Source organism: Amblyomma americanum, chromosome 7 (assembly GCF_052857255.1).
Source record: "Amblyomma americanum isolate KBUSLIRL-KWMA chromosome 7, ASM5285725v1, whole genome shotgun sequence".
Lineage (NCBI taxonomy): Eukaryota > Metazoa > Arthropoda > Arachnida > Ixodida > Ixodidae > Amblyomma > Amblyomma americanum.
This window is the reverse complement of record NC_135503.1, coordinates 137794973-137818435: the sequence shown is the minus strand read 5'-3', so window position 1 is coordinate 137818435 and position 23463 is coordinate 137794973. Positions and strand designations below refer to the sequence as shown.

Genomic DNA, 23463 nt, shown 5'->3' with positions numbered 1-23463 from the left:
TCGTACACTTTCCCATTTAAATAGTATCGTAAAACAATTGAGAGCTGATCAAAGTGAATAAGGTCTGGAGTATTCTGCGCGTTTTACTTCCTCAACGAGACGTTCCTTGACAGCCTTTGCCATATGCTCGACAAATTCATCACAAATGGTTTTTGACAGATACGATGGGTGACCTTTTCCTTTGTTCCCGTAGCGTTTGATGTGCTCCTCTAGAAAGGGATCAAACTTGGCAACGGCCTCAAGCACTCCCATATAACTGCCATTTCTCGGTGAACCAAAAATCTCCTCACTGCCCCTAAACGCTAGGCTGCGCTCAGGTAGAAGCTTCAACTACAACGACTACGCGCTTCAACACCTCTGTCCAGTAAGCGGTCTCAGTGACAAGATGCTTAACCAGCTCCTTGTCAATTGTGCCGCTCCAGCTAGAGCGGGGGAGCCATGTTGCCACGCAGTTCCGGTGTTCGACGCTATTTTCATGTGCGCAAATATTTCCATCTGCTCTTTTCCAATCAGAAAAGCCGTGCGTGGTGACAGCACTGGGATTGCTTGAAATCGAAAATAGTTTGCACATGAAACAGTAAACGGAACCTTTGGACTCCGAGTAGATTAACCAGTGTCGCTCATACACCTCCCCATTTACAGCCTTTCGCACGAAAAGATGAGGTGACATATAGCATTTCTGAGTTTTGTATTGCCTTTCGGAAGACGGAAAATTTTCTGCCCAATTTTGAAAATACAATGGCCCTTTCTCAAAGCATACACTCCGAAAACTGTCAGTAATAACTTCCGGCCACTTAGCAGGGTTACTTCGGAGAATCTCGCAACGTACCTCTTGCTGCGGGGTGTCTGTACTTCTCTGTTGCCGCAACGAGAAGCCATCTCATTTGTCCTCTCGAGGCACACTTTGTGGGAGGGAACATGATTATTTGAAGCCAAACTAACAGGAAACAAGTGAGTCGGTTCTTGGAGTGTTCTTTCCTGGTGCTCGTCAGTAGAAGGAGGCTCATCGGGGAGGTTTGGCACCTGTTGATCAGCAGTAGTACAAATCGGACGTGGCAAACCGGACACCTGGAGCTCTTTAGTAGGGGCACGGCCGAGTGGCATAGACGTTGCTGACTCAGGAACAGGACAGGGCTCGGTTAGCGTCGGTTGCTCAGAAATATGGACGACCGAGGTTGGCACCGTTTTCACAGGATCCAGACAACCAAGATGAGTCAAACCTTGCTTTTTGCCAGGAAACCGCAGTGATGGAGTTGGCAGGTTCTCCACAGAAGCACAGTTGGTACTATTGGGAGTTTGACACGGACTCTGGGTAGAGCGACCATACTGCTCTGCGGAAGCTGCATTCAGAAGGTACTTTGTCATCTTTGGTAGCTTATTTTCATGCTCTTGTCTTTTAACTTCGCCTTTCGTTTAGACGCACAACTTTGATTCTTCCGACCGAGCATTTTCGCACGAATTGATGTTATTTGTTCAACGCACCGGGCACTTCGTCAGTCCGACGCGACCGCAGGTCTCCAACGGTGGCCGTCCCGATGACTGGCGCACGCTTCCTGGATGGTCCGCGGCTGGCCGAGAGTGGTGCGTCCCCCGGGAGCTCCTCAGCGGGCGGGCTTATGCAAGCTTAACCGGCGGCTCTGGCTGAATCGCAGCCTTCGGCCAACTTTCTTGCATGGACGCGCGCCCCGTCTGCCTGTTACTAGCCCAAAAGCAGGCATTCACATACACATAGAGTTCCTTGTACAAATTCCCTCTTTCTCCGTACAAACTCACTCCTTCTCCCGTTCCGGTCTCGTCTTCCTAATGGCTAGAAGCAATCGTCTGTTCTGGGAGGTTCTCGATTTTTCTTTCGCCCCGTCGACGACGAGCGCGAGAACAAAGGGGAGAGGGCGACTCCTAGCGCGGGCGAAGTTACGCGTCCTCCGTCGCCTCTGAGTCATCTTTTCCTACTTCTTTCTGAAAAGTTCGGTGGCCATTCTGCCCTACGTTTTCCGTCGAGCGCGCGCGAGGGTACGCAGCCACTAGGCAGGAATGCGCCCTGGAGACAGGCCTTTGTGTCCAGCTCTCCAACTTCCCCCTTCACTCTTCCACAACCCTAGCCCGAACAGGGAACATTCCGTGCCCCACGGAACGCGGACAAAAGCACGTGTGACGTGCATGTACACCATATAGGTGCCGCTTTTAATAATGCTCTCTGATCTACGCAATGAAATAATTTTAAAAATTTCTGTAAATGTCCAACGCGAGCTGCTTATCCCCTTAGATGTGAATTCGGAATTACTTTTCCTTAAGAACTGCTAACCCTAAGAGCTTATGTTCGAAGAAAACGCACTGAAAAGTTGCGAATCAGTGAATGCTCTTTTTAGAATTAAGTAAACACGAATGTGCACATATGTTCCTACCTTTTTAAATAAAATAGGTAGTATGAAAATTGGTTTAAATTATATGCGTGTGGTTTGATTTAGTAGGCGGGGCTTAACGTTCCAAAGCGAATCAGGCTACCAGAGTCGCATTAGAGGAGGACTCTAGAAAATTTCGACCACGTGGAGTTCTGTAACGTGCACTGACATAGAACACTACACGAGTGTCTAGAGTTTTCCCTCCATTGAAATACGACTGCCACGGCCGGTATGAAACTCGCGCCTACAAGGTCAGCAGCCGACGACCGCAACCACTGAGCCACCGCGGCGGCAGTTATGTAGCTTTTATCACCCAGTTTGAGTATCACAATTACCTAGGATATTTGGATTATTTTCTGAAAAATGTTTTGTTCGAAGGTTAATTTCCGTGCCGAGTGTTGCAGCAAAACGGTAAACAAGCATTGCATCAAGGCGCAGTGCGGCTCAGAGTCATATTTTACATGCAGTCTAAAGGCGTTAAAGAGAACTGGGTGAACTAATGATGATTATGGATTTTTGTGGCGCAAGGGCCTCTATGGCCATAGAGCGCCATGGCACAAGGTATTTGCGATTACTCAAGGTGCAGTCAGAGACCCATTTCCCAAGTATTTCACCCTAAAGAAGCCGAGCACCAGACCACAGGAATGCTTGTACCCATTTTATCACCGGTGGGTACCCGGCGGCACTGGGGATCGAACCCCGTACCTCCCGCATACGAGGCGGATGCTCAACCACTTGGACACCGCTGCGGTTAGACTAAATAACAGTGTGGAATAATTTGTTCACTCGCCGGTAGGGAAAATCAGCGCAATAGAGAAGGACTTCAGAGAAAAGATAGCACACTTAAACGCCGGTGTTGTCCTTGCCATCGCTTTTGTCTGTTGCGTCGCTATTTATTCGCTACGGGTCTAAGAGACATTTGAGTACGAGAAAACCCAAAAAGAAGACCGCTGTTTTTTAAAGTATTAGTTTGCTATTTTTTTTTTAAAGCCATAAAGGGCCATTCACTGAGTCTTGCATACCAGAAAGCAATTCTCCATGCTGTCGGGCTCTCGTGTAAAATTCTCATTGTTTTTAAAAGCGCAGAGTAAAAGAGACTATCCGTTGTCACACGCGGAGGTTTTAAAGAAATTAGAGAGCGCAGAATTTTTCTATCTAGAATGTTTGTAAGAACAAAGAGCCTTTAAAGTAGTTAAACCGAGTAGACATAAGAAAGCATGGTATATAGTCTTGTTGGCTTATGGCTTTGCTTTGAAGGGTGCTCGGCACCTGTGGCGATGATACTAGTTCGGTAGTAATATTAGATGATGAAGACCACGATATGCAATTCACAGCGCGAGAGTGTGCATATTAGATATATAGTAGTATTAGTTGATGAAGACAGTGAGCAGTACACAGAGCCAGAGTTTGTTGCAGTTTAACGCGAGGCGTCATCGGCTGCGCCGATAGCATAGAGCTCTCGTGCAGTTTACACTGGAGCTGATCTGCTCGCGCCGCCGCAGGTCCGATTCCCAGTCGCTGCAATATTTATTTATTTACTTATGGTTTGGCCAAGGCAATCGTCATGGTCGAGCTTCACACAAACTCATTGAGCCAGTCTGAGATCGTGGAGAAGTGTTTTCAAGATAAAATGAATTCAGGGACGACGCATAATTCTCGTCTCCATCCTGTGTCTCCTGTGCCTCATCCTGTGTCTGCACCTGTCCGCTTCACTTTTCACTGTCCTCATGTGAACGTACGAGTTGGAGCCCAATACGTGTCGCCAGCTTCCCCAGACACCGTAGCACTGGTGAAAATTAGCTTCTAACAGTCTACCATATGAGAGAAAAATTTATTGGAGCTATCATTCCTTATTACAACATTAACCTTCTCAAAACATCATCCTTTCTCTACCATTACTGTCCTTAAACTGCGCCTAATTAAAATTGCTCTATTCCTTGCAATAAACAAATATTTTAGCAAAATATTAGCAAATATTTTTGTGTGTGTGTTTTCTGTGTTGCTAATATTGCTTCCTATTCTGTGTGCCTTTATAATGCTAACTTTGTTCAGGTATACACAGACTACCAGTATTGTTTTCGGAACTATGGCGATGTAACTTCTGTCATGACGCCTATTGTGAGATTAATTTGCCTTCTTTCGATATGGTTATGATGCCGTTCGTTGTATTGTTATTCTGCGTTGTTGTATTTTTGGTTGTATTTCCGTAGTTAATTCCAGTGCCTTTGCTTTACCCTTACTATTAGTGGTTTATTTTACGATCTTCACCAAAATGATGTATTTTTTAACTGTTATTACTAACCCAATTTTGCCCTTCTGCAACAATCCCAAATGGAATTAGCAGTATGTTTAAATAAATAAATGTATGTCTATTACTTTATCTAAAAAAGAGGGAAAAGGTAGTCGCATAGTTATGATAATTTCAGCATGTGTCTGCTTCTCTACTCTCATCAGGTGAACGTGACAGTGGGAGGTCATCGTGTTGGTGCTATCGTCTTCACGAACGATGCGTGGCTGGAAATTAACCCGTTGGAGGTCGACAATGGAACTGTGGTGCTTCAAAAGCTCGGGAAGATAGAATACAAAAGTAAGCAGGCCACGTTTTGGAAAGGCTATTGTGCCACGCACAGTAGCTGTCGCACAGAGTTTGTAGGATGTGCACTCTGCACCCTTCAGAAAAACACTTTAATTGTAGAAGGGCGGCTGTTGTGACACATCGCACTGTTCGCCTAAATGCATTTCTACTCGATGCACATCGTTGTTTTTCACCATATGCATCGCTCTCTGCAACGGTATGAAAGTACCAATAGCGAACTTGCAGCCTGGCAACTGCGTGATATGATATACAGGGCGTCCCAGCTAACTTTAGCCAGGGCTTAAAATACGCCGAGGCACCCTAAGATAAAACGACCATATGCATGCTGCTGACTATTGTATGGAGCAAGTTACACTATTTAACAACACTATTTTAACAAAAAAGGAACACCTCCGGCGCCGCACACGTGCTCTAATCCCTCCGTGTGCGGTAACCCTCCCCCGTGATCTTACCCGTGCAGAGGAGGTTGCGCTTCGGAGGATACGGGTCGGGGTTGCCCTAACTCCAGCTGTGACACGCAAGTGGCCGCATTTCAAAGATTTATATCTCCGCTCCGGGTGTCCAGTCAACAAGATCAGAGACTGTGAGGCGGATATCCACCACCTGTTGTGGGGTTTCCCGGCGCTGAAGCCGACGAGAATTCGGCACCTGGCGGCAGTGGGTCTCTCACCGGACAATCCGGTTTCGCATATTGCCTGGACATAGGGCCCATATCATCGTTCACACTTCTTGATTTCATCAGATCAGCCAACCTTTCTTCATTTATTTAAGCATCTTACTCATCTCTCATTTCATAGTTTTTATGCCCTTAGGCAATAAACATCGGTTCAAAAAAATCACCCTAGTTCTTGTATTGTGCTTAAGTCCAAAGTTAGTCGCGTTCCAGTGTCATACATAATTAATCGCAGCGAAGGTAGGCGAAAAAGGTGATTGCAAAAGTTGTAGAACGGACCGCAAAACTTCCGATTGAACAGTTTTTTACTTTACATCTATTTTTTATCAGCTTTTTTTCACTCACTGCAGGTGCCAACGAAATGCAACAAATACCACGTGACATGTGCGCTTGCGCGCCGCGATTGCAGTGCTCTCAAACGTTCCGTGTAGGAACGAACAATTCATTTAGCCCGGTGTGCCCCTTTGCCGGTGCAGGGAACTGGCGATGGCTATTATAGGCCTGTTAGACATGCAACGGACAACTGTTGTACGTGATGTTTTGCACCAATTAACATACCGCATCTCTTCCAATTCATCGAAATTTATCCTCCGCCATTTTTACCTCAGCCAAAATACTGAAATTTGCGCTGATGTCAGCGGCCTGGGCCTCGGCGCAGTGCTGACACAGCGCACACCCGGCTTCTCCGAACAGGTTTCGGCGTATGTCAGCCGCACTTTGTTCAAAGCCGAAAGGATTTATTCCGTAACCGAAAAAGAGTGCTTGGCGACCATCTGGGCTACTGGCAAGTTCCGACCTTACATTTATGTTCGCCCATTTCCTATCGTAATTGACCACCATGCCCTCTGTTGGTTGCCCTCCCTCAAAGACCCTCTGGCCGTCTCGCTCGTTGTGTACTGCGTTCACAAGAATATCACATTGAAGTTGTGTATCGCTCTGGCCGTGAGCATTCTGATGCCGACGCCCTATCCCGGTCTTCTCTCCCCTGTGACTTCGACTGTACATCTCTCGCCACCAGTGATTCCTCTTCCCTTGACATTGCCAACATGCCATCTGAGCAACGCCGGGACACTAGGATCTCTTCCCTCCTCCCTCTCCTATTTATGCCATCTACGCGGCCGGCAACCCGGGCTCTCCGCCGTCAAGCCCGACGCTTTACAAAACGGGACAGCCTGCTTTAACGACGCAGCTACCTTCCCGACGGGCGTAAATGGCTCCTACTCACTTCTCGGCACCTCCGTTCCGACATATGCGCCTCTTTTCATGCCGACCCCCGTGTGCTCCCGCTGGTGTTGTGAAGACTTACACGAGCCTCCGCGTCCGCTTGCACTGGCGGCGAATGTACCGTTTTATCAGAAAATATGTTCGCTCCTACCTGGAATGCCAACTCCACAGAGCTATGCCACATTGTTCTACCGCTCCGATGCAGTCCTTGACCTGCCCCACCTGCGCCCATTCGGCCGCATTGGCATTGATATCTACGGGTCCCTCCCGATCACTCGGGCTGGACACCACTGGGTCGTCGTGGCAGTGGATCACCTCACCCGCTACGTCGAAACCTCATCCTTGCCCTCCGCGTCTGCACAAGATGTTGCGTGTATCATCTTGCATTATCTTTTTTTGCCCGATGGTTCACCTAAGCAACTGCTCAGTGACCCTGGCCGTGTTGTACTCTCCGACACCATCGAAGCACTCCTTCGCCAATGACGCATTGTTCACCGTACTACAACGGCCTATCACCCTCAAACAAACGGCATGACTGAACGTCTCAACCGCCCATTGAGCGACATGCTGGCCATGTACGTTGCATCCGACCAGTAAAATCGGGATCGCGTTCTCCCATTTGTAACATACGCTTATGACACTGCCACACAGAGCACCAACTGGTTTCTCTGCAGTCTTCCTTCTTTACTGCCGCGAGCCCACCTGCACCATTGATACCGCTGTACTGTATCGCCCTGATGAGTCCGAGTCACTCACCCTATCTCAAGCAGCCACATATGCTGAGAATGGTGCTTTCTTACAACGCAGGATTAGAATCATCACAAGCAATTTTAGTGCTCCCAAAAGTCCGTCTGCGTCATATACCCCGGACTCAATCGTAAGGCTTTGGGTTTCGTCAACCGCACCCGGCCTCCCCGCGAAACTCCTTTCCAAGTACCACTGCGCGTACCATGTCATCTGCCAGACCTCTGCAGTCTTACTGAACCGCTTTCGCCGGCCCCCGATGCGCGTCATCGTGGTCGTGAAACACTGCACGTCGAACGCCTCGAGCCATGCTTCGATCCGATCCTCGAGCGTCTTCCTAAAGTCGGCAGGATGCCTCCTTTTTCACCACGAGGTAATTGTAACGTAGCAGCCAGGTTCACTTATTGTGGTTAATAGCGACAAAAAAGACGACGACCCTGTGGTGTGAACCTCATTCGCAGCCTGAACGCTTGGCTCAACCGTTGTTGCGCATTGCAAACTAGGCGTGTCGCAGATTCAAGCTGAGCCACAACACCCTCTTACATACATACATGCATACATACATACATACATACATACATACATACATACATACATACATACATACATACATACATACATACATACATACATACATACATACATACATACATACATACATACATACATACATACATACATACATACATACATACATACATACATACATACATACATACATACATACATACATACATACATACATACATACATACATACTGCCTGCTCACTTCTCTCTATCAAATAAATGATGGTTTGAATATTGTCCACTGTCACGTGCCTTTGCGAAAGTCAGTCAGGTATTTTGGATGACTAAGTTTGACGATAATATTCTGTTAGCACTTGCACTAGCAAATTACATAGTAAACAAACGTAGCAAGCTGATCCCGCTAATTTTCCAAGTCTTTGACGTCTACTTTCTAATCAAATAATCTGTTAGCGTTCTCCTACAATCCTCGGTGCTCTTGCAGTCAAGAGGCACTGCGTATAGAGGGCGAAAAGTTTTTTCTTGCTGAATCTCTCCATCGTCCTTAAACAAATCTGCATTTACCTGATCCTCCCCAGCCGCTTGAACGTTTTTCATTGCTGTAAGCCATTATTTACTTCTTATTTACTGCAGTTACGTTCATTTCTAAGATATCGCTGCCCTCATCAGGGCCGGATTAAGAAAAATGGAGGCCCTGGGCTAATGCGCTGCAGGCCCCCTTTCCCTATACTGATCCCGCCCCCCCCCCCCCGTCTCCTGCTACGCTACTGGAAATATGCCATGTTTCATTTTAATTCCACCAAATTAAAGGCAGCGAAGTGCGATCAACGGGATTATTATTATTGTTATTATTATATGTAAAACAACAAAACTTGCTTGAAACGCGTGCTGTTGTAAACACCAACACATATTGTGACTGATCTGCATTCTGTTTTCTGCAAAAGCTAGGCTTTAAGAAAAAGTTTAATGCACTCAATACGAGCAAGAACGTAGAACAGACAACACAGCTCAGATGTCGATCCTTCTGAAGCTAGGCTTTGTTTGCATCACTAAGTTTAATCCCGTGAGGATAGGCATGGTTTTATCCAAAACGTTCTTTATTAAAATTCGAGCATCAGTCTGCAGTAATCGTTATACACGTTACTCTATAAATATGCAATACATATATACAATACTTAGGGCAATACAAACACCATAAAAAGGCACTAGAATACAGATGAAAATTACGAATTGTAAGTACAAAACGTTATTAAATACAAAATATTTTTGTTAAAGGCAAGACAAGCAATGGCGACCCCAAATAAACGTAGCACTATCAAAAACAACAAAATACAGTTCTTTACAAGCACTCTAAATATCACAAGAACAAACAAGAGACGAACAACGAAGATTTGCATATCTTTAATTACACTAATCAGCGTTTCATTGGCAACGTGGAGGCTGGGAGGCGACACAACGAAATTATTGGAACTAATCATGTAAAGCGCAAACAGTCCTCTTTTAAAATGGCATCTCTCGCGCCTTCGCTTTGGCGAAATCAAATAGTCTGTTCAAAAATTAGATCGTGTAGGAGGTCACTTTCAATGGACATAATAGCAAGCGAGTTCAGCTTGTCGTCAAGGAGGCCTGAACGAAGGCGATTTTTTATCAGCGACAACTTGGAAAACGATCGTTCGGCCTCACAGATCGCCACGGGTGTGCTTAAGTACATTCGCAAAGCAATAGAAAAGTTCGGAAACACATCAATAAGCATTCTTTCGTGCAGCAACTATTGTTCCCAGGGGACTCGTGTCCTGGCACGCAGAATTGTGCAGAAAGTTCGTAAACTGAACGATTTCAGTGGAAAATGCTGGCTAGAAATCATTTTTGTAGGTTTTCACCAACTTATCAGCCTGCTGTGCCAGAGAGGCCTCGCTCCCAACTTCTGTCAGCAACTTTAAGAATGCGAACCTTTCGCTGAGTTAAGTTTAGGCAGCCTTTCGCACTCGCAAAGCAGAGCCTAGACTGCCAACTACAACATTGTATGTCTCTACGATAAACTTTTTTCTACCTTGCAGCGCACTATCGCTTTTTCCATCAGGGTGCTTACTCAAAACGATGTGTTTACCCTCATCCTGATAACTTTGATTGGTACTTAGCGTGCGTGCTCTCTCTTCGAAGGTATCAAAGAGAGGTCGCAAAAAATTATCAATGCCTTCTAGAGAGGTCAGCAAATCTACATCAGTTGAAATGTCTACGTCTGGTTTCTGAAGTGCTACGCTCGCTTTGTCAAAGAGCTCAAATATTTTACTCCAGAAAATCGCCAGGAATGCAGCCTCCAGTTTGGTCATTTTTTTTAAGAGAAAGTGCCCTTCGTTCCTAGTGTCACCGTTTTCTTCCTCGTTCTTTGATATAGCTTCAAAGCAACACAAGCCCACATAGAAATTTTTCAGAATAGCCTTACATGACTGAGCGTGTCTTGATCACCTGGTCTCAGAGAGAGTTTTCAAAACAAGCTGCTGGCCAGTTCCGCCCATGCTGTTCAAAAGATACCTCCATCGCTTAGGTGAGGTACCAAAGAACACATACAGTCTCTGTATTACAGTGAAAAATTTGACTGCCTCAAGGCAACTGTCAACGCTACACGTGCCAACTAAGTTAAGTGAATGACCAGCACACGGGACGTAGACTGCCAATTCGTTCAGGTGTTTGATTTGAGCTTGCATCCCTTTGTATTTTCCTGACATATTACTCGCATTATCATAAGCTTGGCCCCTACAATCGTCATTTGAGATGTCATTGGTTGTCAAGGGGGACATCACGGTATCGAAAAGTTACAAGTCGGTATGCGATTAGATTGAAACAAATCCAAGAAAGCGTTCGTACACTTTTCCATTTAAATAGTATCGTAAAACAATTGAGAGCTGATCAACGTGAATAAGGTCTGGAGTCGAATGAACTATTAATGAGAAGTATTCTGCGCGCTTTACTTCCTCAACGAGACGTTCCTTGACAGCCTTTGCCATATGCTCGACAAATTCATCACAAATGGTTTTTGACAGATACGATGGGTGATCTTTTCCTTTGTTCCCGTAGCGTTTGATGTGCTCCTCTAGAAAGGGATCAAACTTTGCAACGGCCTCAAGCACTCCCATATAACTGCCATTTCTCGGTGAACCAAAAATCTCCTCACTGCCCCTAAACGCTAGGCTGCGCTCAGGTAGAAGCTTCAACTACAACGACTACGCGCTTCAACACCTCTGTCCAGTAAGCGGTCTCAGTGACAAGATGCTTAACCAGCTCCTTGTTAATTGTGCCGCTCCAGCTAGAGCGGGGGAGCCATGTTGCCACGCAGTTCCGGTGTTCGACGCTATTTTCATGTGCGCAAATATTTCCATCTGCTCTTTTCCAATCAGAAAAGCCGTGCGTGGTGACAGCACTGGGATTGCTTGAAATCGAAAATAGTTTGCACATGAAACAGTAAACGGAACCTTTGGACTCCGAGTAGATTAACCAGTGTCGCTCATACACCTCCCCATTTACAGCCTTTCGCACGAAAAGATGAGGTGACATATAGCATTTCTGAGTTTTGTATTGCCTTTCGGAAGACGGAAAATTTTCTGCCCAATTTTGAAAATACAATGGCCCTTTCTCAAAGCATACACTCCGAAAACTGTCAGTAATAACGTCCGGCCACTTAGCAGGGTTACTTCGGAGAATCTCGCAACGTACCTCTTGCTGCGGGGTGTCTGTACATCTCTGTTGCCGCAACGAGAAGCCATCTCATTTGTCCTCTCGAGGCACACTTTGTGGGAGGGAACATGATTATTTGAAGCCAAACTAACAGGAAACAAGTGAGTCGGTTCTTGGAGTGTTCTTTCCTGGCGCTCGTCAGTAGAAGGAGGCTCATCGGGGAGGTTTGGCACCTGTTGATCAGCAGTAGTACAAATCGGACGTGGCAAACCGGACACCTGGAGCTCTTTAGTAGGGGCACGGCCGAGTGGCATAGACGTTGCTGACTCAGGAACAGGACAGGGCTCGGTTAGCGTCGGTTGCTCAGAAATATGGACGACCGAGGTTGGCACCGTTTTCACAGGATCCAGACAACCAAGATGAGTCAAACCTTGCTTTTTGCCAGGAAACCGCAGTGATGGAGTTGGCAGGTTCTCCACAGAAGCACAGTTGGTACTATTGGGAGTTTGACACGGACTCTGGGTAGAGCGACCATACTGCTCTGCGGAAGCTGCATTCAGAAGGTACTTTGTCATCTTTGGTAGCTTATTTTCATGCTCTTGTCTTTTAACTTCGCCTTTTGTTTAGACGCACAACTTTGATTCTTCCGACCGAGCATTCTCGCACGAATTGATGTTATTTGTTCAACGCACCGGGCACTTCGTCAGTCCGACGCGACCGCAGGTCTCCAACGGTGGCTGTCCCGATGACTGGCGCGCGCTTCCTGGATGGTCCGCGGCTGGCCGAGAGTGGTGCGTCCCCCGGGAGCTCCTCAGCGGGCGGGCTTATGCAAGCTTAACCGGCGGCTCTGGCTGAATCGCAGCCTTCGGCCAACTTTCTTGCATGGACGCGCGCCGGGTCTGCCTGTTACTAGCCCAAAAGCAGGCATTCACATACAATAGAGTTCCTTGTACAAATTCCCTCTTTCTCCGTACAAACTCACTCCTTCTCCCGTTCCGGTCTCGTCTTCCTAATGGCTAGAAGCAATCGTCTGTTCTGGGAGGTTCTCGATTTTTCTTTCGCCCCGTCGACGACGAGCGCGAGAACAAAGGGGAGAGGGCGACTCCTAGCGCGGGCGAAGTTACGCGTCCTCCGTCGCCTCTGAGTCATCTTTTCCTACTTCTTTCTGAAAAGTTCGGTGGCCATTCTGCCCTACGTTTTCCGTCGAGCGCGCGCGAGGGTACGCAGCCACTAGGCAGGAATGCGCCCTGGAGACAGGCCTTTGTGTCCAGCTCTCCAACTTCCCCCTTCCCTCTTCCACAACCCTAGCCCGAACAGGGAACATTCCGTGCCCCACGGAACGCGGACAAAAGCACGTGTGACGTGTTATTTCCTTTCCTGCTTCGACTCTGCCATCAGACTCATCATCATCCGCTATCAGACTCGTCCTCCCCCGCCCAAATTACCATCACGGTAAAGAAAAGTCGAATGGGAGGCAGTGTTGGATACTGCAGCACATCCTTTCTATTAGAAGGACAGCGGCGGAAATATTTGAGAGGTGGAGGGCTGCGTGGTGGTGACGAGGGGCAAGGGAGATTTAGGTCCTCATTCGACATTACATGTTTTAGGTCTTTCTCCTTGCCCCTCCTCTCCAGACAGCACTGGACAGACGGACTGGCAGGAAAGCACGAAAACACTTCCAAGCAAACGCACCTCGCTTCATAAGAAAGAGAGCCCCGCCGGGGTGGCGGGGGATTCCTGTTTTTGCAGCTCTACAAGCTCTCCCCAAATGATCAGGCAAAATAAATGCTGTTGCATTAGGGGGGGGGGGGGGGCGTCTGCTCGTTCTGGTTTTCTCGAACCATACAGGTCGCTCGAAGTTTCTTTGCCCATGGTTCCATATAATAAGCAGGTTAGAATAAATGGGCTCCCGTCTCCTACTGTCCAAGGTGAGGCCCTGGGCGGCAGCCCCCTTAGCCCCCCCCCCCCCCCCCCTTAATCCAGCTCTGGATATTAGGGCCCTGATTGTTACGGCAATTGTAGAGATCAGCGCAGACTGTATTCTACCCGTATTGGGAATGACATTGTGCCGCTTGTCTCTCAGGCCGTACATCTGATATTGACGTTGACCAATTTCCTCTTATTGGTTTTAAGCTAGCTACCTTCCTTCTTCAGAACCTGTGTGTTGTACGCACGGATAACTCACTTTCTCGATTTCGGGATTGAAAAAGCACATCAGTTCACATCCCACACGATGTTGAGATGAATGCGCTCCCTTGATATGGTTCGGGTGCACCCACATGACTGCAGACTTTTGTATTGGACGGTGCACGCTATACACTTTTTCAAATGTTCCTCTATGGGCGCACCCATATTTTCATTGGACTATGTTAGCAGCATTGCGACTGACTGATTTCACATCAGCGGCTTACTGTCCTTCCATTGCACAGTTCAAAACGCCTCTGTGCTGCGCTAAACAGTAAATCGTGATAAGTACCGGAGGTGCGAGCTGCGCTTTCCGCCTATTTTTCAAGATGGCGTTGTTCGTACTTTATTTACCTTTGAGACACAGCCGAGAACCGGTCGGCTGCCAGTTGGCATTCGATCCTCTCGCCCTGTTACTGCACCCGTGCTAAATCAGCAGGTTTGCACGGTGCGTTCATTCTGTTCATGCCATCTATTGTGCGGCGTAGTGCCACACTACTGTGCACTGGCGAAAATCTGTTCAGCGAAAACCATATTGCGCATACTGCAACGACTTTGTGTAACAACATAACTCTCATGGCAACTAATATTACTGCGTGACATCACATGACATCGTTGTCACGCGGCCTGGAATGACGTCGCATTACAACATTGTCATGTAACTTGTGACCTAACAGTTATATGATGCCATCTCTAATCAGGCTGTTTAGTCTTGGGATTACCTAAATTAATTAGTAGCCTTAATATGGCATTATAATTGTCTCATTTAGGTAAGCGTTAATTAATTATTGATGTGACATCAGCATCCTAATCACGCGACTTCGGATCGGGACGTCACATGGAGCCCGTTTTCGCGGACGTTTTTGCGGACATGACTTTGAAAGTGAGCCATCTAATCCTTTCGCATTAATGAACACTGCCGCGACTGGGTTTCAAACCTGCGGCGCAACAAACAAATAAGCTTTGCTGGCCACTACGTGATGGCGCTGTGCGATCGCCAAAGACGATCACGCCCCGTGTTAAACTGCAACACACTCTCGCGCTGTGCATTGCACGTCGTAGCCTTCATCAACTTCTACCTGCGGCGCGAACAGATTAGATCAGCGTAATCGCGATCAGAGCTTAAGCTAAGTTTAATATCGTCCCCAGATGTACCGATGATCCAGCCGAGCAAAATCATGAACCAGCTAGGCTAAACAATGCATTCGCACTTCTACTTGATCTAGCCACTTTAAAACCCTAACACATTTTTTTAAGTGTTGTATTGAATTGAGTGCTGTAAACGGCAATTCTAATTTTCTAGTCTATACTGAAAATATTCAGCATGTCCTTGTCCCGCAGAATATACATCAGTCATAGCGCTGGTTATGCCACAACGAGAGCTAAAGCGACATCCTCTGATGAGCATGTTCAGCCATGAGGCGAAATATGACACACCTAACGAAAAAATTAAAGTGCGCTTTAAGCGACCGTAAATCCAGGTGACTTCATTCTGATGAAGGCAGAGAACTTCGAGCATATTTTGCGTGAGTAAGCTTCACAGGTAGCAATATCTGGAGCGAGATCTTTAAACATGATGTTAGCTTTCTAATTTTCTGTTTCGTTTTCCAGACGGCGGGACATCTATCAACAAGGCCCTGGGAACATTGAGGGACAACATTGCCAACGTCAAGGGCTTCTATAGTAATATAAAGTTCGCTGCATTTCTCATCTCAGACGGTAAGAATTTCTAGACAGTACCTGATACTTAGTCTAAAAAGAATGCGCAATAATAATTGCGAACAAAGTAGCTCGTTGCGCCATTATGAGAGAATCGTGCTAACATTCAGCCATAAGTCAAAGACAGTGGTAAGATATGACAATTCGATACGTGAGAGCCCCGGTAGTATCATGTGCGTTAAATCGTTTGCTTGCTGCCTGGTAGAGGTGAATCCGCAGCACAAACGAAGACGATGCAGTGTTTGACTCGTCGACGCCGTCGCTGACTTCTGTCTTCCGTTTGCTGACATTCATTCTGTCTGCATGAACATCTGCAAAGCCAAACGGCATATCCGACGTGACATATGTTTTACGTAGCATAATTTTGTGGTTGGTGATGCAGCAGTTTTCTTCCCTCATCTAATTTGGCTAGAAGGTCAAAAACAGAAAATGTGCAGGGTTTCCATGCCACACTGAACGAATGCTAACCCCTTCCATGCCTTTTGCGCTTGTGACCATCATCTCTTTAGCCCTCATATTAGAGGCATGAAGACCCCAACAAATACTCGGTAAGAGCCTCAAGAAGGTTAGTCGATAAATCAGCCACTTGTGGAAAGAAACGGAGCTGGGCCATATGCGAACATGATTTAGCACGAGAAGTTCTCACACAAAATCACGCTAATCCCCTCTTAAAACGCTTACAGTAACATAAATCGAGTGGTAGAAGCGTCTTCCTTTCCTTGGCTTCTAAATAGAAAAGAAAAGGCATTGCAATTAGAGGCAGTTTCAGATCTAGGAATTGCAATGCGTTCTTTTGGCCGTCTAATGGATATAATCTACACAGTGGAAGTTGATTTCAACGACGTTAAGGTCTCCTTCGCCGCCGCCGCCGCTATCCTCCTGTTTAGACAGCAGAGTCGGCCCCTATTCAGAACACAATATTTTTAACTGCCGCGTTTACCCCTCATGCAATGCCCCATAGCAGAGGCCTCTGAATTATCAAATAAAAAAAAGTACACATTAACAGTACCGACTCTGGTTCGTTGTACAGCGCTGAAGGCGGGGTGACGTACGAACACCGCATTGGCGATAGCCTGCGGAGTACACCGCTGACCTTGTAATTGCTGGCCGCATCTCATACCAAAAGGTAATGGATATAGAGCGTCAACGCAGCACAAAAAATCGCTGAAGCCTGACAAACACCGAAATGCGTCTCTGACGTAGTTTAGCCTAGCTTACTTGACTTTTTTAGATGAAACGACTAATATTTCGGCGTTAGCATTTATCCATTCTTATTGACGGAACTTTGTGACGGTGATGAAATGAATCATCAGTTTCCAGTTAACGATAGTCGAAAAAGAGCGCTCGTCGTCCCCACTTCTCCTCTATGCCTTCTTTGGTGGTGTGGTGTCTTGCGTTTTAGTTATGCATGGGTACTGACTGGTGCCTCATAGAGTGTCCACTAAACACAGTTATCCTTACCTGTTTAGTGCTTTTCGGTGGATCCCAGCATCACAGCAAAATTTAAATAGGAGGGAGATGCAATGCTAGCTGGTTCAAAGTTGTTCTTTCGCTATTGTTGCATTTCCTTTAACTGCTTCTTCTGCGCATGAACGAGTAACGACTAATTTCGTATTGGCAGGGTTACAACGGATTCTTTTGGCTGTGAGAGATGTGTTGGCGCGGAGTTGTGCGATTCGTTTGCGGTCAGCGCACCGAGAGCAGTATGGCTTTCTTCGAGGCACCTCACATTTGAAGCTTTTACCTACAGCATATTTGAAGCCTTCAGAGTGCCACGCTCTGCCTAGGCTGCATTCAAGGCCCTCCTGCAACACTTCTCACTTACCGTATCACCGATGGCGGTGTCACAGGTTGCGCGTGGCGGGCTGTGATTCGCGCATATGGTGCGTCACTAAGCTTTCTTAACGGAACAAGCGGCCCATATCCAATTAGACACTGCATCATCGCTTCCATTCTTCCTACCAACAGGGGCTCAGCACAAGGCTCCGTTTTGCTCCCTTCCTACTTAATGTAACCCCAGTGTCACTGGCCGAGCAACTCACCAGCGTACCCGACCTCCACGCAGCCCTATACGCCGACAACACTGCCTTATGCAGGACCGAAGACTTCACAGGAGAGGCGCAAGATACTTTACAATTTGACACTGATATCATCACTTGGAACCTGCCAATACGGGCCGTGTGTGTTCTCAACTAAAACCAGAACTGTTCATGGTCAGGCCACTTCCCCGGGACCCACACATACACCTCCGAATGTACAACGTCCTGGGCCTCTATACTTTCTGCAATTCTGCATCTCCTAGGCAAGAAAACGAAGCAAATCGCCGGTTTTATCAGCAGAGCGGCTGGCACACGCAGCCACAGCCTACCGAAGAGGGACGCTTAATATGGCAGACGCTCCTACCACCAGCAGCTTGACTTCTGCTGATAGGTGTTCACTTCCACTACCCTATCTTGAGCATTCCACTCTGCTCAACATGAGGAGCGGTCAAGACCAGCCTTATACATTGCATGTTAGAACGCCCCATCCCATAGCAGTTCTCTAATACTCAACCCATCTCCGTCCTAACGGGAGGTAGCTCCGCAAGTTCAGTCAGCCAGCTAGCCAAACATTTCTAGTAGACAGAGCTCTTTGTGAAGCCAAGGCCTGTGAACTCTTGAACAAGTAGGAGGCCACCCTTGAGGACCTTTTATTTTTTGTGTCATATTGAAGATGTTACCTCCACCACGAACCCTGCTGGGTGCTGTAACTTAACGTTTATAACCGTTACTGCACAGACGCCCTGAGAAATGTGCCTTGCATTCGTTTCAGGGTGTAATTTTTAGCGGTATTTCAAGGTGTTTGGTAGTCACTGCGGCAGCAGATTGGTTTTGGTGATGTGCTGCTGGCCCGAAAGACGCGGGTGCGATCCCAGCCATGGCAGTGGTATTTCAATGCAGGAAAAATGCTAGACACTCGTCTACTGGGTGATAGCAGCGCACGTTAAAAAAACACCAGGTGGTCGAAAATGTTCGTGAGCCCTCCAATATGTTGTTCTTCATAGCCTTAGTCGCTTTGGGGCACTAAACTCCAAAAACAAGGAACCATCAAGGTTTTTGGCGCCGCCTTGAAAATGACCGCGCGCCCCATCGAAAAAAAAAGACAAAGCCTCAGGCGCACTGCACTGGCTTTTTGCGCGGAGTGGTCAAGTGATGGCGGAAACTTTTGCGAAAATACGCTCACCAACCCGTACCATGAATCTTCTTGAAAGACCTTGCGGTCTTGAGCTGTTGCGATAATACGCTCACCAACCCATACCATGAATCTTCTTAATCGACCTTGCGGTCTTGAGCTGTTGCCTAGCAAAAGCTATGCTACGTGAAGTTTCCTGTGAGTGAAATAAATGAACATATAAAGAATAAAATAAACATACCGTTGACTGAGATTCGAACTCCCGGCGGAGCGAACCCATCAGCTTCTCTGGCCAGTGCTCCAGAGAACATGCTATCGCCGCCGACTATCCTGCCGACTGTTAAACTGCAACACACACTCGCGCTGTGCATTGCACATTGTGGCCTTCAACTTCCATCAACGGCGTGAACAGATCAGATCATCTTAATCTCGATCAGCGTTTACCCTCAGTCTAGTATCGTCGCCATACATACCGACCACCCTGCAAAGCAAAACCGTGAGCCAATCAGGGTACACACATGATTACGCACGTCTACTCGGTTCAATTATATATAAGTCCTACCATTTTTTTTTTTGCGCTGACCACTACTATTCTTTTGCCGGAAAACGTCGCCTCAACAGCAATCGCTGTGAAAGTAAAATCACGGTAAACGGCGGCATGAGAAGGATCGCGGCCGGGTGTGCACTGGTTGTACTGCCTGCTGTTCAATCAGTTCGACAAGAATACGCATTTTCACATTCGTAGGGATGGAAGAAGTAGACGACCTACGTGGATTGCTCGTGTCTGGTACCGCGTGCCCTTGCATTCTATTTCAGTGGTTCTTTGCAGCGGTGATAAAGCTACAAAGCTTTTAAAGGTGATGTTGCTACGTTCAGGATTACAGTGTCGGAATAAGATGCCTCGCCCTTGTCACAGAACCATGTTAAATGGATGTAGAATTTATCATGGGGTTAGTAGGCGCCTATGTGCGTAAAGAGATAGAAGATATATTGGATTTCACTAAACGTTCTATACGTTTTTTCGTCAAGTGCTGTAACATTAAAAAATAATTCTCTGCACTCTTCCTCAGCTTCAAGTAAAAATCTTAAATTAGCGTCGTTTAATTTACAGGGGGATCGAAATGTGCAAGGAAAAGAAAAAGTTCGTTAATTGGAAATAGACAGTAACAAGATGAAGTGTTGAATGTAACCCCCAGGAGAACGAGAAAATAATTTTTCTAATGTGGATACTTTAATCTCAGAACAGTTACATATGCAGCCGAAGGTGGCCGTTCACTGGTGTTAGGTGTGTAGGTGAGTACACAGCTCTTATTGGCATACATTTTGAATGGGGGGAGTGGGTAGGCCCACTTTTCCTGGTGAATTCAAGTAACTACTCTTTGTATTTTTTTTCATTCATATATTTTGGTACTTCTCTGGTCAGTTCTGTTTCTAATCTGTTTTCGATGCTTAAACTATATTATTTTTGTTCCTGTGACGGCTTGTGTAATTGTCGCATTCCGTTTTCTTACCGCCAGTACTCTGCTTCTCTTGCTTATCTCTACTGCTGATGTGTACATTTACCTTCCAGAAAACCCAGACGCTTCTGAAAGGCTAGCCATTTCCTCTTTGATAACTGGATATATAGCTTTAGAGTCTGTGATAAGAGATTGAATGCTTTTCACACTGCTTCTACATGCCACAAAGATGTTACTCTTCATACTTATATACGGACTGATTCTATGGCAGCCTATCTAGCAGTAAAAAGGAATGCATTTCCTCTTGAAACCATACGTATCACTGCGTTCCAGGTTTGCTTTCCCGTGTTGGTACTGACAGAATGATATTTTGCTGTTTTCTTGCTTCCGATCAGCCTGTACGGTTTCGCATACTTTCTTCTGATGTTCGTTGTAACTCTATTTTGCTGCAGCAGCCAGTGTAGCCAGTCGCAAGCTTTGTATTCCTTTTCCCCTGCAGCGCCTCCATATTTTTCTCTACAGTCATCTGATACTTCGTTTAACAACCTCGTTTTACCAGTTATTTTTGTTTTCTTATTACCCAAAATGCTTCTAGTGGTTCTCACGTTACAAAGGACGTCCAACTCACGTCCCCCTGTACAGTTTCGTTTGTTCTGCGATCCCCGAGAGCCGATGTGCAAACCGCCTCTTGTTGAATCATCATCGGATGTCAATCACACTGGTACCTTTTCGCGAATTTCAGCCTCAGAATCAGAACATCCCTCTAGTCTTAATGTTACTTCATATTTGTTGTGTCCCCATTGTGCTCCGTGCTTCGTTAGGACTTCATTCATTGGTCTTAAATTTCATCTTCGTTCATTACTCCACACCCTGCTATATCTGCACTCGTCTAAACACAATATATTACGTTCCTGTATTTACAGTGGTGGTATAACCTCACCTGCTGACAACACATCTGGCAATAAAATTATTCGTTCTTTGAAAAATTCTAATATCTTACTGGGCAGAACTTTATCTCATTATTGTCCCTACTCTTGGACGTATTGAGTCTATGCTTTTTCTGATACTTTTAGACTGCTCTGTACAATAAAGGGGTTCTGAAACACCTTCTGAGCAGAGTACATATACTGGCTCAACCACTCGTTTCTCTCGTCATGAGCACCTGGGCCAAATATTGCACTTATGCGCACAGCACAGAACCCAAAATCACGCGTGAAATTTGGCGAGTCGTTTCCTGTAACTTTATCGTGTTTGCGTCTTCCGCAATCGCAAGCAGCTGCGTAATTCTGTTAAGATAGGGCTTTTTGGTTAGATTATTTCAGTCTTCACACAGCTATCATGGTAGCGGTCAATGAGAAGCCTCACTCTGGCGGGTAAAAAAGCCGCCTCCCCCCCGCCCCCACACACACACAAAGGAACGCTGACCTCTGGGCGTGCAAAAAGCAACTCGAGGGCATGAAAAGGCGCCAAGAAGAAGAATATCATTTTTGACAACAGACAACTCAGCTTCTACAAAAGGATAGAAAAAATTCTTGCTGGAGGATGTTCGTGAAATGGCGTTCTTCAACATCCGTGGAACACAACACCTTTTTGAGAGTCCCTCGTAGACCCCCTCGAAGGCAAGCGTTAAGGCGCGGTATCAGAAACATATCCCGCACGTGGCAGTTAATGTGGCCAGTCAATTTGCGGAGTGCAACGGAGCACAACGGGAGAGTAGTCCCTGCCTTTCGCAACAATGCCTTTGCACCTCGCTTTCCCGGAGAATCTCCACGGGTTCATCTCGTGGGATACCTTTAAGGCTACGTTCATCCACTTCGCATCCCGCTGTAACTTGGCCCAAAGCAGCAAACTATGGCAACAAACGCTACCACACCATTCTTGGTTGCAGACCGCATCGCTGTGTTTGCACCAAAACGAACTCTTATCGCCGCTTCTATTGTCCGCTGCGCAGATGCTCAGTGTTAATAGATGCCCCCAACTGAACGCAGGCTCTGTGGCGCTAATATTGTTTCGGCGTTCTTTTGAAGGTTTCATACAGTTTTTTAGATCCTTATTTCCATTCACGGCGTTTGCATGACGCGTTTCTTGCAGCGTCTCCTTTGAACATAGCGAGCGGACGGCAAGCCGACCACGAGGCGCGCGCAAGACGACCTTTAAGACCTTTACGCTCTCCTGATTGGCTGATTATGTAACTTCTATTGTTCAAATTTAGCTTCTACAAGTGATGCGCTACACGGTATGAGTACTGAGTTCTGTAAAATGTTTTTGTCTCTTTCTCCAGGCTCATTCCTCATTCCTTGTCACATATTATCTCAATGACAACTGCGTAAGAGGAAGTTTGGAATAAGATATCTCGCCCTTTAAAAAATGCAGTTTATACCATGACGCGAACACACTGATCTGATTTCTAACAAAGATCTCCAAAGGCTTGGATGTTAGCGCCACACTTGGCGTGTGCTTCCACTAGATCCTAAGTTCCACTGAAAACGTTAAACCTCCAATCCTTGACGGCTGTTGCGTCGTTTGTAATTTTCATCAGCTTCTGATATCAATAAATTTAAATCGGATAAGAAACGCCGGCGTCCTCAACCTCGCGGAAATGTCAAAAAGTTTTTGGCTTCGTTTCATCTGTCGGCTCTGGGGCGGCATTCACTTTGTTCACATCACTGCAGTCAGTGCACATTGTTCGTGCCCACGTTAACTTTCTGCGATATGAGTCAGTGGTCAAATATTTTGAATGTTCTAAACCATCAATAATAGAACACACTATGAACTTGAAGCGCCAGCTCCTTTCTGCTCAATTAGAGTTTTTCCCGCGCCGCATACAACTTTGCAATCTCCTTCCTGACCCTAATCGTACACAGCCTTTGAAAGCATTGTAAAATGCTGTGATATGTATCTGAAGTGTTTTAATGTGCGTTTCCTTCTATTTTCAAAATATAAACACACTGCCGATTGTTACCATTTATTAATGCATTTTTTATCTTTTCCGGCTGCAGCCTCATGCGAGGCTGCAGTGTGTAAAACTAAAATGTTATAATATAGTTCAAACGGGTTTGTACCGATAGGGCAGCACTTCAATGATTCAAGGTGAGATT

At 46.4% G+C, this 23463-nt stretch overlaps 1 protein-coding gene across 4 annotated transcripts in view; it reads left to right on the top strand.

Annotated features, from left to right (window-relative positions):
• LOC144096606 (complement factor B-like) overlaps positions 1-23463 on the top strand; it is a 227044-nt gene that overhangs the window by 100658 nt on the left and 102923 nt on the right. For all 4 annotated transcript variants that reach the window (XM_077629415.1, XM_077629413.1, XM_077629416.1 and 1 more), the window contains 2 exons: positions 4854-4986; positions 15630-15737. In XM_077629415.1, coding sequence (XP_077485541.1) covers positions 4854-4986; positions 15630-15737 — 241 coding nt within the window. The remainder of the gene's footprint in view (positions 1-4853; positions 4987-15629; positions 15738-23463) is intronic.